Here is a 16,223-nt window from a genome sequence, read left to right as displayed (position 1 = left end):
TGCCACTTTTATCCGTGAGGACTTAGTACTGGTAAAATGTGTTGGTATTCTTTTCAGATCCTACAATTTTTGATTTAATAACCAGTAACCGAATGTGTAACGGTAAGATTCATTACAAATGATTATAATTATTTATTTTTATTATATTTTATTGGCCTTAAATTTGTACCCATATGTGTTTTCACCAAATCGTCGAAATACCAATTGTTTGAGAGATAGTTTCATGACAGTGTCATCAATCGGTGGTGTAGGTGTAAATGTAGTTGGTGAGAATACTGGGGTGGGGTTTGGGTGGTGGTTATAATCACGATTTTTATTTGAAGACTTCAAGCAAGTGAATATACTAGCACACACAATGTTACATCTCATGCAATGTACTCGTCAACTTATCTCCTAAGAACATAGCAAACTAACTAAGAATATAAAATCCTTGGCCAATACTGTTTCTCGCATGCTAGAAAAAAAAAAACACATTTTAAAACAATACATTAGAATTTTAAATCTGGTTGCTAAAATATTGTAGGAAAGTTTATAAATAGGAGACTGTCACGGTCGTATCACAGTGACACATAGTAGTTTACTGAAATACGTTGGGAAGAATGATTTTGTGCCTGACTCTACACTACACTATGGTACCAGGTAAAGGATATGTTAACGATATTTTCAAATGGTGGATTTCCAGTGAAAATCACAAGTACGAGTTTTGACCTAGGTGCCACGTGAACTAATTACCGCCAATGACTTCGATACCTTCCAGACACAATCGAAATTACGTAGTTAAAGTTTGGTAATGTCTCAGTTTGTACTGTCTCAGTTTGCCACATTTCCCGCATGCGTGGCGCGAAGACTGCTCTTTAATACACCCTATCACAGTGTATCTTGTGCGCGGTAATTTAGGCGATGGCGATAAGGAATTAGTTGTGGTTACAACCCCTACACTCATATACCCCTATACACTATCCTACAAATAGCGCTCTCTAGTGACAAAGCGCTTCTTGGACTCGACACTTTGAACGGATATGTGTCACCCATTTACGTCACAGAAAGGCTTCACCAGTAGAGGGGGCGATTTATAGAGACGATTTTATTATGTTAATACTAGTATTTACTCATCTGACTTATATTAACTTGAAGTCACCACTACTAACCTTCGCTGACTGAAAACAACCTAACAGTACCAATATATTAACCAATCTGACTGATATTGACCTGATCTGACTGATATTGACCTGATCTGACTGATATTGACCTGACCTGACTGATATTGACCTGATCTGACTGATATAACCTGAAGATACGAATATTAACCTCCTCCGAACAGTACCAATATACTAGTATCATTTCTTCACCTGATTTAGTAACACATTCGGCAAATCCGAAATTGTTCATGGGTTCAGTGTTTCAAATGTTGACCTATTATGAATTAATCTGTGCGTAGCCTTGAAGTGTGCATCATTTGTACCGTTAGGCATCGTTGTATATTCGATGGTCTGCGGAGTAATACAACACAAGCGATGCATGTAGAATAGACTAGCCTCTTTATTGATATCGTACCCCATATTTGAGGTTTTGATGAAAAGTACAATAAGGAAATACATTCTGAAAACCATAGACCCTCTAAAAGAAGGATATTTCCTCTAATCTATGTAAGTTGTAATCATTTTAATCCCGTTTACCTAACGGTTTACGCATTAGCGATAATCTCAACGAAGTTTCGCAAGTTACGTGAAGAGGTTATGCAAAACACTGTGAGATTATGTAAATCACCAAATGTCTGTTCGTCATTCAAACACATTTTCAAAATGGAGGCGGGCTTATTTAGTGACGACGAGGAGTTCATGGACGTTTTTACGGATTTTGACGGCAATGAGAGTGATTTTAGCGAAGAAGAGAGCAATGTTGAGGAAGATAAATTGGTCGAGCCAGTTGGTCGGCGGAATTTACGGTTTTTGGAAGCGTATTTACGAAAGAGAGACGATGTTTGGCAGTGTCTTCCATGTTGTAGAGAGTTTAAATCAAAACAAGGCTGCAAGAACCACCTTTTAAATGTCCACAAAGTACAAGGTATGTATATTAACAACACGTTATAAAACAGTAAAAGTCGAAAATAGTTTAATTCACTCGAAAACTATATAAACCATGTTTCGTAAGCAAATTTATGACCAGAGGCCGATAATGATTATTATATATCGATAGCTGTTGCGTCCTTTATGTTGCGTCTCATTACAGCTTCCTCACTTCCTGGTTATCGATTGTTCTTATCTATTGAAATGTCTTTCTTTTTCGGTTGCTATAGCTAACCACGTCTACTATGGTTATAGTTTTTATGACGAACCATGTAGTTTTAATTGTTTGCATCCTTGTAATTTTCAGTACCATTCCACAATTTGTGTGGGTTTACATGTAAACCAAACTGTACATTAGTGTAGGCATAGACCCTCTAAAAGGTAGGTCGATCATCATGGTTGCAAGACAGCTTTCAGAGTTAATACAATGTTTTTCTTCATTTTTCAGAATCCCATAAGGGGGTAGAGGATGTTTCAGATGTCAATACAAGAAAGCCAACAAAAGCAAGATTGAACAAAGTCAAGAAAAATGGTATGTACAGATTATCAATACCTTCAGGTACATTTTATTTCACAAAATAATTCACTCCAGGTTCACTCAGGAACTCCCTGGTTTACTCGACATCTTCCAAAAATGTTTATGATTTTACCGACTACACTACGTAGGTTAACTCCTGGGCACCATCTTTTATTCAAATTAAAAAATGTAAAAAAATGCAAGATTTTTTTTCATTCTTGGCCCTTTTAGAGGGTCTATGTGAAAACATATAAAAAATTACTAACACTAACAATACATGAGAAAAAATCAAACAAGACGCTCAAATTTCTAAACATAGAAAAGATATGGATTGTCCATTGATACATCAGATTGCAGATCATTCCGCTTAATTATCGTCAAGTAGATTTTGCCATGAATCATTTTAGCTTATTATGCAACTAACGTTTATAAACTGTATCAACTCGACGGGGCATACATACATAAACTAGGAATATTATACAAACACACTCACTGATTCAAGAATGCCCAACAAAACTGATTATTTACATTATTATATATTTCAACCGTTAATATCAGGGTCACCCACGCTAATTAAGTAGGTACACACGCTGAAATTTTATAATGCAATACAATTTACTTTATGTATTGTTTGTCACCATTCACAAATGAACCTAGTATTGTGTAAATAACCCAAAGTATAGTTCTAATATGTTTTTAACATTAAAAACATTCGAATTCTTGCTTGAAAAGAAGTTTAGGGTAACACATTTTCTTTCCAGAACTGTAACGTAATTTGCAACTGTCAAAGAATCAGAAGAGATGCAGGAAACATTTAAATCAATAATAAGTTATTGTCATTTGGTTAATCTATTCACCTCCACCACCCCAAGAATTAAATTAAAGTGTGTTCGTGCATAATCTCTTGGCTATATATATATATACAAAAATATAAAGAACTGATTCCTACAAATACCAAAATTATTAACTATAACATAGTTTTAAAAAATGAAATTACTCTCTTAGTGTCAAAACTGTTTTATTCAGAGGGCGCAGTCTTATGTCAACGTTAAGACCATTTCGCAATTTTAAACCTGAAAGACGTCAATGTCGTTTCTAACTGAAACCAGGGTCACATTATGGCTACCAAAAACAACTACACAGTGAGGTTTAGAAATAATGTCATCGATGCATGCTCTGTTCTTGTAAAATCAGTCTAGTACCAAATAGTTCTGTAAATTATGAAATGTATTCAAGTAATTTATAAAGGTATTTGACATATACAATCAAAAGTACTAAAAGACAGTATTGCATAACACTTTTCCAAAATGTTGCGATATAAGTACATCGTCGATCACACGTGGAATTGCAACAGAATCTTCTACACAAGTGATACTGTTATATCTCCTGAAAATAAAATAAAGTTTGTGTGTTTCAGGTTAGTAAAACAAAACTATTTCCTATATATTAAGTTCAGATGTCATTTAAGCAAGGATTTTTCGCACAAGAACCTAAGGTGTTTATATTTTGCAAAACTACTGTATAATACCTTGTGAAGAAATGTCTTGAACATCATCAGATGCAGCAATTGGTGATGCTATGTCATCATCATCATCATCATCATCATCATCGCTTGCTGAAACAATTAGTTGTACGTACCAGTAAATTTAAGAAGAATTTTGTGATTTAAGGTAGCGAGAAGGGAAATTTTCACTTTTTTCTTGATTTTTCAAAAATTGATAAAACGGTTACTTTAGACCTTGATACATCACCCCAGGTTTACAAAAGATCGAAATTGCGAAATAACGTTGCTCAAATTAGTGTTTTAAAACACTAGCAGAAAAGACTACAACTGCCGTTTCGTGGATATTTGCATAGTGTTTATCTTTGGAAGGAATTAAATGATAACATCTTATCTGTATACTCTGTTGTTGACGATTCTGATATAACAGGTGATAAGCTTCCAGTTGCAAACAATGCGTGTTTATCTAACGTCCATTGTCAGCATTATTGTCAGTCGAGACTTCGTCGGAGAAACATGGTCATACAGTACTCATTTCGCCCAACCTTCCGCTTTTACATCGACCGCTTATCGCTTAATTTCCGACCACGCGTCTTGTCCGACCGGAAACCGACCGCATTTTGATCGCGTTTTTTTTTTCGCTCGCTCGCTCATTGAAAACATTGACCGCTCGCCCAAACACTGAAAACTGGCACATGGGTGGTCGAAATGGTGGTTTTGATAGTAAAGTGTGAACATACAACTAGTATTAACTATTATTACATTCTGAACGACACTTCAAATCTAATAGCTGTATTACACTTGTATCGTGAAAGCAACTGAACTGGGACTTCTTGTTACGTGTTTTGGGTGCTTGTTCTAGATGTAATGATTTTATTTTAATGAGACAGTTACGTGAAAAAAAGCCTAGGTAACTCCTTTTGACAGAGCAGAGAAACGAGGAAATGTTAGTGATTAATTCCAAAGATAACGATATCGAATCCACATCGGTCCACGTCTGGTAAAATTTGACATTCAATTTTTAAAATTAAGTCACGATCATTGAATGAGCTCGGTCTATACCGTATACGTACCGCAAAAGTGCTCCCACAAAAAAATATTTTCGACTAAAAACGGCCACATGCCCTGAAAAAATCGAACAGAGCTTGACATGTATGAATAATTTATTGGGCTTAAATGAAAAACGTGTCAAATTTAGTTATAGCCATAACTATTTGGTGGCCAGTCGATGAACAATTCAAAGTCCTTCAGGGCTGAAAATCATCGACGCTACTCTGGTTTACTTTATTTCACAACTTGCAGAGAAAACTGATTCGCGTGAGCTCTAATGTATCTTAGCCTAGTATTTTCTTTTTGAACTAAGGTCAAATTCCATCAGTTTGTCAAAATATATGTTTTTCAGCGAATAATTTTGAAGCCTGTCACAGCACAAACAACTATGTGAATCGACGCCGGTGATTGGATTGTACGACGACCCTTCAATTAGCGTCAAATATGCTTTGTTACAACATCATTGATTGGCTGAGAGTCACCTGATCGGAGCACGAACTGGGTCACAGAACCATATTTGTCCGTATTATCAACAGGACTTTGCAAAATAACCACACCCACATTTTCAATTATTTTTAGCGCGGAAGTTGCCAACAAATGTAAAAAAAATCGTGAATTTCATAGATTCGAATAAAATAAAGCAAGCGATTGATAAGGATGATTATTAATATTTTCCCCGATGCTCTTCGAATTTTTATTTTTTTTATTTCAAGGTAAGAAATGGCTAGCTGAAGTTGCATCGTCTTCAATGCGGTTGTTTCACCGCGAACAACTCTAGCTCTGTTTTGGGCATGGTTTAGTTTTGCGATGTAAAATAAAATATATATTAAAATAATAATACTTGATTAATTATTTGGGGTTTCAGCCCACAAATTACGGACATGATCTCCATGAATTACGGTCAATGTTTGTCTTCTCTCGGCTGATTGTCACGGTGTTGATCGATGCCCTTCCTAAACTCAGTATGGAGAAACCAACGGGGATCGACATTCCAAACAAACAATCGAAATTATCAACGAAAGACGAGATTTTTCTAGATATTTACAAACATACCGTCATGACAAACATATGTAAAATTAACAAATACACAAAGAGGTGTAATATTAGGTTTTATTTTAGGCTTAGAAATATTTTCTTTCACTCAGCCCATGCATGTAAATGCCATTTAGCTTTACGGTCCTTCAGCATCGGGGGAAAACAACAATAATTATACAAAACACATTGCGAAGACTCAAAAATCAGGAAAGAAACCCCAGACAACCCTGTCGTACTTGTGTTGAAATACATTTTGTATTTCACGTCAGAATATTGTTTAAAATAAAATATTCAGTCCAAACCAAATCGAGGTCGAAGGGTCAGGTTGCGTGCATATAATTATATATAGTTAAAACAAAAAGTACTTGAACTTTTGTCAGCTGTTCAACATCTATAAAAACCAGAAAGACAATTATAAGACAATGTGAACCTCGGAAATTATTCTGTTAGTCCGAATTTTAAATGCGCGCGAGCGAGCAGGTGGGCGGTGATATTTCGGGGTTTGGGCGGTCGAAAACAAAGCGGAAATTGTACGGTCGAATTCAACAAGCGGTCGCAAAAGCGAGAGAAAAAGGTGATTGGAAAGCGGAAGTGGGCGGGAGGTTGTGCGAAAGGAGTACTGTAACTTTGCACAACTTTCTTTTAAATCGTTTTATTTTCCAAGTCAATATTCTATTTTACTAATACATTTTTTTTCTAACGCAATGGCGAAGAAAAGAAAGAAAGCGTTGACAGACGAGGCAAAGAAAAATCTGCCACTCAGTGTCGCACTCTGACACAGCAATTTTTTTTCAAACATCGGCCATTTTGTTTCACCATGAAAACCGTTTTATTAGATTCTTATCTGAGACACTTGAAGGATTAGCTTGTTTGTAAACTGTCAGCGTGTACAGTGGGACAGTAATGTTTGTCAGAGGATTATCCCTCGTTGTTCGTTTGCATAACAATGGAAAACCCGAACGTTCCTGGAGTACGGACTCAAATGCCAGCAGTTTTCTTCATTTTTCGCGCTCGAGCTTGAAATTATTCATTATCTGACACTCTTTATGAGTTCTATGATATCAGTGGTTAATATGTTTGGCCATTTTTAGTGTATATTTATAATAATGCAGCAAATCTACAGTGTTTTATTAACCAAAACTGTTTTTCGCGTTTTTTTCGAGTTGAAGTTTTGATCGAGAATGACTCATTGGGACCGCCGCCAAATCAAGTGCGTTCGGACTAGGACATTCAAACTCGCAGTTATCGATCAAAAGATAATGATGGTGCGAAATATGTCTGGGTTTTTAAAGAAAATGCTTTGTCACAGAATAATAATCTGTTAAAGGTGCCAAGTATGAAATAATTTGGGGACAAAAAAACAAACCTGCATAGAAATCGGAATAATAGGTCTTTTGATTATCGGAGACGCATTTCAATGGACTTGATTACGGACAATGCATAACTTAAAGTGCCTGTGAAATGGCTGCTATTTTCACGTCTAAAATTATCAATTGATACATTAATATTATTAATTTTTATGTTTCTAAGCATAAATTATTTTTTTGAAGTGAAAAAATGTGTTTTAAACTCAGTCTACAGCAACTTTATTTTTTGTATTTTAAAACGAGGCTCCTCATTAGCTATTCATTGCTATACAGAAATTCCCCTTGTGACGTCAGAAAGGGAAGTTGCTGGGCAGCTCGCATTGCCGATACGTGTAAATAAGGCCAATTTCTTGTGCAGTTTTCTCGTCTTTGACTAAATTGTCACTTATGTACTTTTTCGTCGAGGAAGAACGGGCCATAATGAACACTTGGATATCAAATTTGTTGCATGGGGTTGAGTTAGATGCGAGATATGTCCGTTCTGGTGTGGCTGGTCGCAGTGATGTCACCGTCCCCGGCGCACGTTTGTAAACTATCGCTGAACCTCGGCACTGGACAACTTTCGAGTCGGTAAGAAGTTCTAGTTTTTTTTTGTTCTAGTTGAGCTTACTACTCTTTATAAAATATCTTATCGATAATTTCAAAGAGGTATGTGTGAACTCTTTATTATGCTCGATAAACTTAGATCGCGAATTTCCTCAGAAATATTGCCTGCTTCGTTCAAACGTGCATTGGCATCCATATATTAGATTTTCGTTCATGGTCGAAGGCGTGAGTGTCTCGTGTGGCCCGAATGTCATCGGCGTTTTACTTTATCACGTTTGATTTTTTTTTTGCACAAATGAAACTCTTATTTTTTTCCACCATCAACAATTTCTGATATGGTTGTTGGGATCGGCCGACGTCTCTGTGGGCTGCTCTACACACGTAAAATGCCCAATGTTTTGACCTGGCTTCCCTTCACACGAAGCGCGGGTGTGCATTACATCCGCAAGTTTCAAAATTTTAAACGTAAATTTGAAAAATGTTTGGTGAAATAAAATTGACATATTATTATGAAAAGAAAATGAAGAAAAAAAATTTAATTATTTTTTGAATAATCGTTTGAGAGGATTGGGTGGCAATTGTTTATACTTATGTACTAATTGTAAATGTGTTCAATATTTTTTTCATCCATAATTCAAACACATATATAACATAATAATAGTTGCCTTTATTATAGTAACAAAAGATGCATCATAAAATGAATGAATTACGTATAAACAAACGCCAAATAAAGATTGTGACCTTATTTATTTTCTAAACCTCCACAGGTTAACGAGGGGATACTTGAAGTTTCTTGAAAAAGACTACAGTACTACCAGAGTGAGCAGTAACAGATTTATCAATATTTATGTCAGAGAATTATTTAGGACTTAAACTACCAAATCTTGGTTTTTCATGGATTCCAAAATCTGAAGATGTGTTTCCTTTTTTTCATTGTCACACAGTGTCACTCAATTAAAACCATATACTATAGTAATAGTAATCCATGTACAAATTATATTTTATTCACATTATTTTCCTCACCAGGAAATTCCGCAGTGTGCTCTCGCAATCGCGTACTTAGTCATTTTTACAAGGTTCGCCATTTTTGATGTCACGTGATAATTATGTAAACAATGTCTGTCCAGTTTGTGCGAACTTGCACCTCTATACTTAGTCTTTTGATATATATAACCTAAATTACTGTTCTGAACGAGACAACAGACAGAGAATGTTTTATTTAAAAACGTCACAAAACCTTCTCGCTAACTATTAATAACTATTATATGATTAATGCAATGTCGAACAAATGTAAACAATACACAGAGCCAATTATGTTCTTGCATAATACATGTCAAGAAACAGAATTTATAGTAATTATGAAATATTATGTAAACCAGATTTTAAATAATATATTGACAAAAATCCACAACGAAATGACTATGTATCATACCTAGAACACTGTTATACTTGTCATCATCAGTCACCTGCACCGGTGTAACGTTTCCTTTCTCAACATCTGTAAAGAATGTCGTAATTGCCATAAGTAATTTTCATATAACACTATGTCATTGTCATTTACCACTGTCGTGTTCGTGTTGCAGTATGTCACTGTCATGTTTCATTGTCGTGTAACAATGTATAATGTTCGAGTTATATTATGCGATTGTCATATATTATTATGCCATTTGACACCGGACAGACGTCATGTCAGACTGTGCTATTGTCGTTATGTGATAAGGACAGCGCATACTCTATACTTACCAGTTGATGCTATCCGTTTGTGAATATAATAAACTATACTGACACTGACAAATGAAACCACCAGACTTATACTAATGTATATCGAAATATTTTGTTTTCTTCTCTCTATTTCCGCATGATGAAGCCAATCTATAAAACATGTATTATTCATTGGCGTAAGATTATATACGTAAATACTGGGCGTGGGCACAGACAATTCTTGGGACAGCGCATGCGTTGCTCGGTGCAATACCTAATGAATTAATGTTTGCACTATATAACACGGCCTTTATATTCGATGGGTAGCTTTCGACCATTTTCACAGGTTATCATTTCTAAAATCAATTAGTAAAATAGTGAAATCGCAAATCTCCGTTTAGTGATAGTTACGTGTAAAACGTAATTTAGCAATCGACATGCAAAACGTTCATATGCAAATTTCCAAGGTGAAATACTCCCTATTTCATTCAGGTGAAAAAAAAAACAATTATTCACACAAAATGTTCTCCTACGGTCCCCTGGTTTGATGAGCTAGCAGAGTGCAGTGACCTCAATCATAGCGTTTTTAATGAGTCATGTTAATCAATACGGATCATTTGAAAGATTTGGTACTAACCGGGGCATCTGGTCTTTTGTTCGTCATCGGACAACTCAGTGCACTCTTCGCACGTGTTTGTATGATCGGCACACCACAACCCCGGTGGACAGTCGTCTTTCTCTTCAGTACACGAAGATGAACCACCACTGTTAAACTCATCGTTCTTATCAATACCTAAAATACGATAAGAAGTGATTCCAAAATATCAACATTTGTTTTTCTTAAAACCATGAGTATATGTGTTGGCTGGTTCCCGGCGTCCTTTGCGAATGGCAGGTAGGACGTTGGCTGGTTCCCGCCTCAAGTCTCATGACGTACCAAGCCACAAGAGGCCGGTAACTAGTAACGAATCCTACCTGCCATTCGCAAAGGACGCCGGGAACCAGCGAACTGAACACGTTGGCTGGTTCCCGCCTCAAGTGTCATGACGTACCAAGCCACAAGAGGCCGGTAACTAGTAACGAATCCTACCTGCCATTCGCAAAGGACGCCGGGAACCAGCGAACTGAACACGTTGGCTGGTTCCCGCCTCAAGTGTCATGACGTACCAAGCCACAAGAGGCCGGTAACTAGTAACGAATCCTACCTGCCATTCGCAAAGGACGCCGGGAACCAGCGAACTGAACACGTTGGCTGGTTCCCGCCTCAAGTGTCATGACGTACCAAGCCACAAGAGGCCGGTAACTAGTAACGAATCCTACCTGCCATTCGCAAAGGACGCCGGGAACCAGCGAACTGAACACGTTGGCTGGTTCCCGCCTCAAGTGTCATGACGTACCAAGCCACAAGAGGCCGGTAACTAGTAACGAATCCTACCTGCCATTCCCAAAGGACGCCGGGAACCAGCGAACTGAACACGTTGGCTGGTTCCCGCCTCAAGTGTCATGACGTACCAAGCCACAAGAGGCCGGTAACTAGTAACGAATCCTACCTGCCATTCGCAAAGGACGCCGGGAACCAGCGAACTGAACACGTTGGCTGGTTCCCGCCTCAAGTGTCATGACGTACCAAGCCACAAGAGGCCGGTAACTAGTAACGAATCCTACCTGCCATTCGCAAAGGACGCCGGGAACCAGCGAACTGAACACGTTGGCTGGTTCCCGCCTCAAGTGTCATGACGTACCAAGCCACAAGAGGCCGGTAACTAGTAACGCTTACAGCATTCTATTTCCCTTGGTTACCGGACGTCAGCGCTTACGCCCGCAGCCGTAGCCGTCCAGGAGTTTTTACTTTCGAAAGTTGGGCGAATAAAAAACTGTTTTTTTTTGTTGTTGTTAAAAATTTGCACAGAAACAGCGAAAAATTTCAGAAACATCTCAAATATGTAAGTCTAAGCAGGCAGAGTGTTGAGCATGGCTTTATTGTAGTATTACAGGTCCGTTTACGCAGAACAGAACTTGGAATGTTATCAAATTACGTCACTCAGTCACGTGTCTTTAGGCCGGAATCCCGGCCAAGTGGAACAATATGGCGATTACTAGTTACCTGTGACTTTCTTGCCATTCGCAAGGAACGCCGGGAACCAGCGAAGAATATATGCAACAACAACAAAATCTGCATGTTTTCAGTGTTTCCTGTGTATGAGGGCGCTATAACGTACTTACAAGCTTCCGTTCTCACCTTGCGTCTTGCATCGTCCTATTGAATTGTCTTTGTTTGTGAAGGTAGAACACTTAACACAGTAACCGGGATCGGTTGCAAAACCTGATAACAAACACGCTTCGTCAGTGGGACAGTCATTGTCGTCGTTACAGAATCCATCCTGACGGTTAATATGCTTCAATGCGGCGACACTTGTAAATGGACTACATATGACGAGTATAATACCCATTGTAACTGCCATGGCTATTATTTTCCTCATTCTGAAACTAGATGTATTGACAGAAATTGATTAGGTTTATTAACGTGATACATATTCACGCGTTGTTAAATGTATATGCACGTCTAGTATAATTAATTGCGTTGAATATTTACGTGATGTAACAATGCTCGCTGGCGAAGTGTAATGCCAACAGAACTGGAAAAACAGAATAGCGCCACCAATCGATTTCAAGTAGACAGTTTTCAATATTGGCTTTGGTTGGTTTAGTTACAAAGATTGTTCTAATGATAACACTGTTTATATGGACGTATTGTTAAGTGAAGATTTTCGAAGCTTATTTCTCTTCCAAATGAATTTCGGCAAAGAGAGTCAGATCAATTATAATGCGTTGGGTTTAAGTATGCTCAAGGACACGCCCAATATGATTACAATCAATGTTGGTAAAGAACCCTGGCCGCCGGTATCAGGCCGCAGTACGCCATATTGTTTTCAATCCTAAATCAATTCAGTCGGTCTCAATACCATTAATGAAATAAACTGCCCTCATTAAGATTAATAGAGTGATGTAAACAAGATGTGGATATGTACGAAAGCATTGTTAGAGTCATATTGACTAAGCGTGTCAATTGCCAGAACATTGCGTCATTATTGATCGTTTACGTGTTCAAAAAAAACAATTTGCTTATGGCATCTTGACCACAGCTATGTCATTTATATTTAGCCATACAGTTTCTCAATACAGCCCATAATACTTCCACAATTTGCATATAGCCTAATTCTTCTAAACGACACAACACAATTCAACACGATTGCGGCGAAGGTATGTGAAGTCGTCGTTAACAAACAAGCAATTCAATGTTGTTCAAGTTGCATTTCCCAGTGGTATACAATTTTCAGCAAAGTTATGAATGCACAATATGAATTCTCACTGAACTAACAGCTAAGAAAATGTCGATATTTGCACACAGGGATATTGTCAATAAAACAAAACAAACAAGAATAAAATAGATACAAACTTGTTACAAGCTTGCGAAAACAACTGTGACAGTTTACGACTATATCTTCAATCAGCAATGATGTTTTTGTAATGTGACCTCAAAGGTATTAATGGCAGTAGTATTAATAATGATGATGCAATGTTTTATCCTGGTTGGTTGGTATTTATAGTTATTTACACAGCCATACGAATTTTAACAAAAAAAAATTTGAATCTATATTTATCTAAAAAACTATGATTTTTAAAAGAAATTATTCGACATTATTATATATATGGCAGTGAAAACAATTAAGCCGTCTAGTGGGTTCATGGTGTTCGAGACTGTTACCGACGACACTCCCTAATTATAAGCTCTGATACGAATCTTGTAAAATGTGGTATGACATTGTATGACTGAATAGCACGAGTCGTGCTAGTCGATACGACCACCATAAAGTATGTGCATACACAGAGACTAAAGACATGTTAATGTCTTGAAGATTACTACTATTAATGTAATAAATACACGATGCAGCCTAATTATTGTTTTTAAATAGCTGTCGTATGGATTTCATATTTTCCATGCCGAAGATGCATTTCTTCGCATACTGACAAACGCTAGAAAATACAGTAGTCATTCTGTATGAGTTGTTAGCAGCTGCAACATTGTGCGAAGTGCAGTCACTTTTTGTGCAGTAGACAGAACGTACGTACCCGTCATGGCGTTTACCCGGATTTTCCAACAATTTTATATATCTACGTGGTGTAAACTATAACCCCATTACATATCAAGAGATGTTGCGCGATATGTTCTCTCAGTCACACGAGAAGGTGAAACTAAAATAGTTAATACCATGAAAACAGCAAACATCTCTCAAACAAAACAATAGTATCTGAAAGTCCGAAAAGACCGATTTTAGTGCATGATTCGATTCAAAAGCATTTGACAGTATGAATCCCACGAACAATGGAGTTCGGATTATATAAAACAATTTTAAATCGTGTCAAGTTGTGATAAAGGAGAATTCAAAGAAAATTCAACTTTGTAAAATAGGAGCAGGACAAGTCTTTGAGCTCAGTCTGAGCTATATGTCTAGCCGAATCTTATTTTCTCTGTTTATGAATGGTCTTGTATTTAATGTTCAACGACATTCCCAATACCTTGCATTAATTAAGGGACAATTTGTGTTAACTAAAATGTAGCTGACGCTATTACTGTAATTTTATACAAAAATGGCAGATGTACAACACTGTTGTTCTATAACATATATCACGGATCACACAATGTGAAATGTGAAGGATTGGGCTTGGCTGTTTTTTTTTATAAAAAAATATCACTTTGTCACACCAATTTGTTCATTAATTATTATGACATCGGCAATTCAATTTTAGTGTTATTGATTTTCAAGCCATTCCCAAAACGGCACATAGAAAGTGTATTGTCACAACTGTGGTGAAACTGAAAATGGTGATATTTTATCCCAAGTTAATTTAGTTATAATGATATTTATAATTATAGCTTAGATGTTACAGAGATTATTTTGATTTCATTTCTTGTTTATCCATGTATCATTTGTGTTTATCTAATGTTTTTTAATATTTATTTTAAACATATAAAACACTTAGATGATAACTCTAGCTAATTAACTCTAGCTAATTAACAAATCTGAATGTTATTGGGATGCTACTTAAATGAGTGTTTGAATCATAAAATAAAACGAGCTTTGCTATTATTTGTATAATATTTGCCTGTGAAGACGCTTAGATGAAGAGTATATGTGATTGTTCATTGTGTCTAATCAGATGCTCTCAAACTAGCAGTCAGTGAAGGTTGTTGAACAGTATTTTCTGACAAAGGATAATCAATTGATTGGTATGTTTACATAACAATGGATACTAACATATCATTGGTAACATGCACAAGGTTTCCCCTTAATTTGCACCATTTTGTATTATTATATATGCAATATCACTGGTCAATGAATTTCAACATTTAAAGTATTTTGTTGTAATATTAGAACAAATCATTCAGTGGTTTAGTTTAGTAGTGGCTTCACATTTTTCTTGAACTTTGAAAATGAATCTTACTATTTTACTTGGACCACTGTCAAATCTACTACGTTAGTGTCACATGTTTCAAATTTACACCAATGATTCACAAGATGATGTGAATGTGTCTGGGTTTTGTAATGAAATTTTTTTTTCACGGAATACTGAGCCATCAAAAGTGATAACTAGCGGTAAATTACCGGACTGAAAAACACTTCTTTGCAAACTTTTCAAAACAGGTCCTTCAAACAATCGAGATTCATTTGCATGACTCTGTGTGTATGCCGTAAATTTCAGTCGGAAATACTGCAGTGTCCGGTAATTAGTCACAAGACTTTATGTAACAAATGACTACTTAGTATGCATTACTCTATATCCAGGCTTTCAAAAATATATGGTTTTTAGAAATCTCGTAACATACTTTACGCTGTCTAAGTAAAGCTCGATAGAACACAACTAATATTTGTTCTGAAAAAGGTCCTGGTCAAATCAACAATCAATAACCCTAACCCTAATGATATTATGAAACAGGAAATTTGTAATCGAATGGAAAACATTTAGTTTATTTTAGATATATGACAATTATATAGATGACACCTGGGGAGAAATCTCCTGGTAAATAATCCGTTTAACTTGTTTGAATGTCTTTATATTCCAGTCGGTTTGTAGCTTAACTAGTACTGTATTGCCGGAAAAGCATAAATCGGGAAAAACATATAGCCTTCCTATATTGACATAACAATTAACATACACACCATCCCCGATTTGAAGATACACCATTAATAAAATACAGAAATCCGTCAGCGGTGCGAACCTTTCAAGTCTAAATTTTCCACAGATATATATCAAGCTAAAAATTGTTTTACTGGTAACTAAGCAACCGTATGTGAACAGTGAGACACTGAAAATAATATGTTAGTGCATTTGTGTTTAAGTTTAAAAACAATGGAATTCCCATTGGAACATTCCATTCG

At 36.5% G+C, this 16,223-nt stretch overlaps 1 protein-coding gene and 1 long non-coding RNA gene across 2 annotated transcripts in view; both read left to right on the top strand.

Moving 5' to 3' along the window:
* Window positions 1–1,743: 1,743 nt before the first annotated feature.
* The window catches only part of LOC102805965 (histamine N-methyltransferase-like), a 36,088-nt gene continuing 21,608 nt past the window's right edge, over window positions 1,744–16,223 (top strand). Inside the window, exons 1-2 of the mRNA XM_085502284.1 lie at window positions 1,744–2,064; window positions 2,515–2,598. Of these exons, the coding sequence (XP_085358410.1) occupies window positions 1,803–2,064; window positions 2,515–2,598 (346 nt within the window). The 5' untranslated portion in view covers window positions 1,744–1,802. The remainder of the gene's footprint in view (window positions 2,065–2,514; window positions 2,599–16,223) is intronic.
* Window positions 7,827–9,079, top strand: LOC144357555 (uncharacterized). The gene is made up of 2 exons (XR_014930163.1): window positions 7,827–8,106; window positions 8,850–9,079. It is a non-coding gene; the product is annotated as an uncharacterized LOC144357555 (long non-coding RNA).

The sequence above is a fragment of the Saccoglossus kowalevskii genome, chromosome 8, assembly GCF_978046115.1.
Source record: "Saccoglossus kowalevskii chromosome 8, keSacKowa6.1, whole genome shotgun sequence".
Taxonomy (NCBI): Eukaryota; Metazoa; Hemichordata; class Enteropneusta; family Harrimaniidae; genus Saccoglossus; species Saccoglossus kowalevskii.
This window is presented reverse-complemented; position numbering and strand designations above follow the sequence as displayed.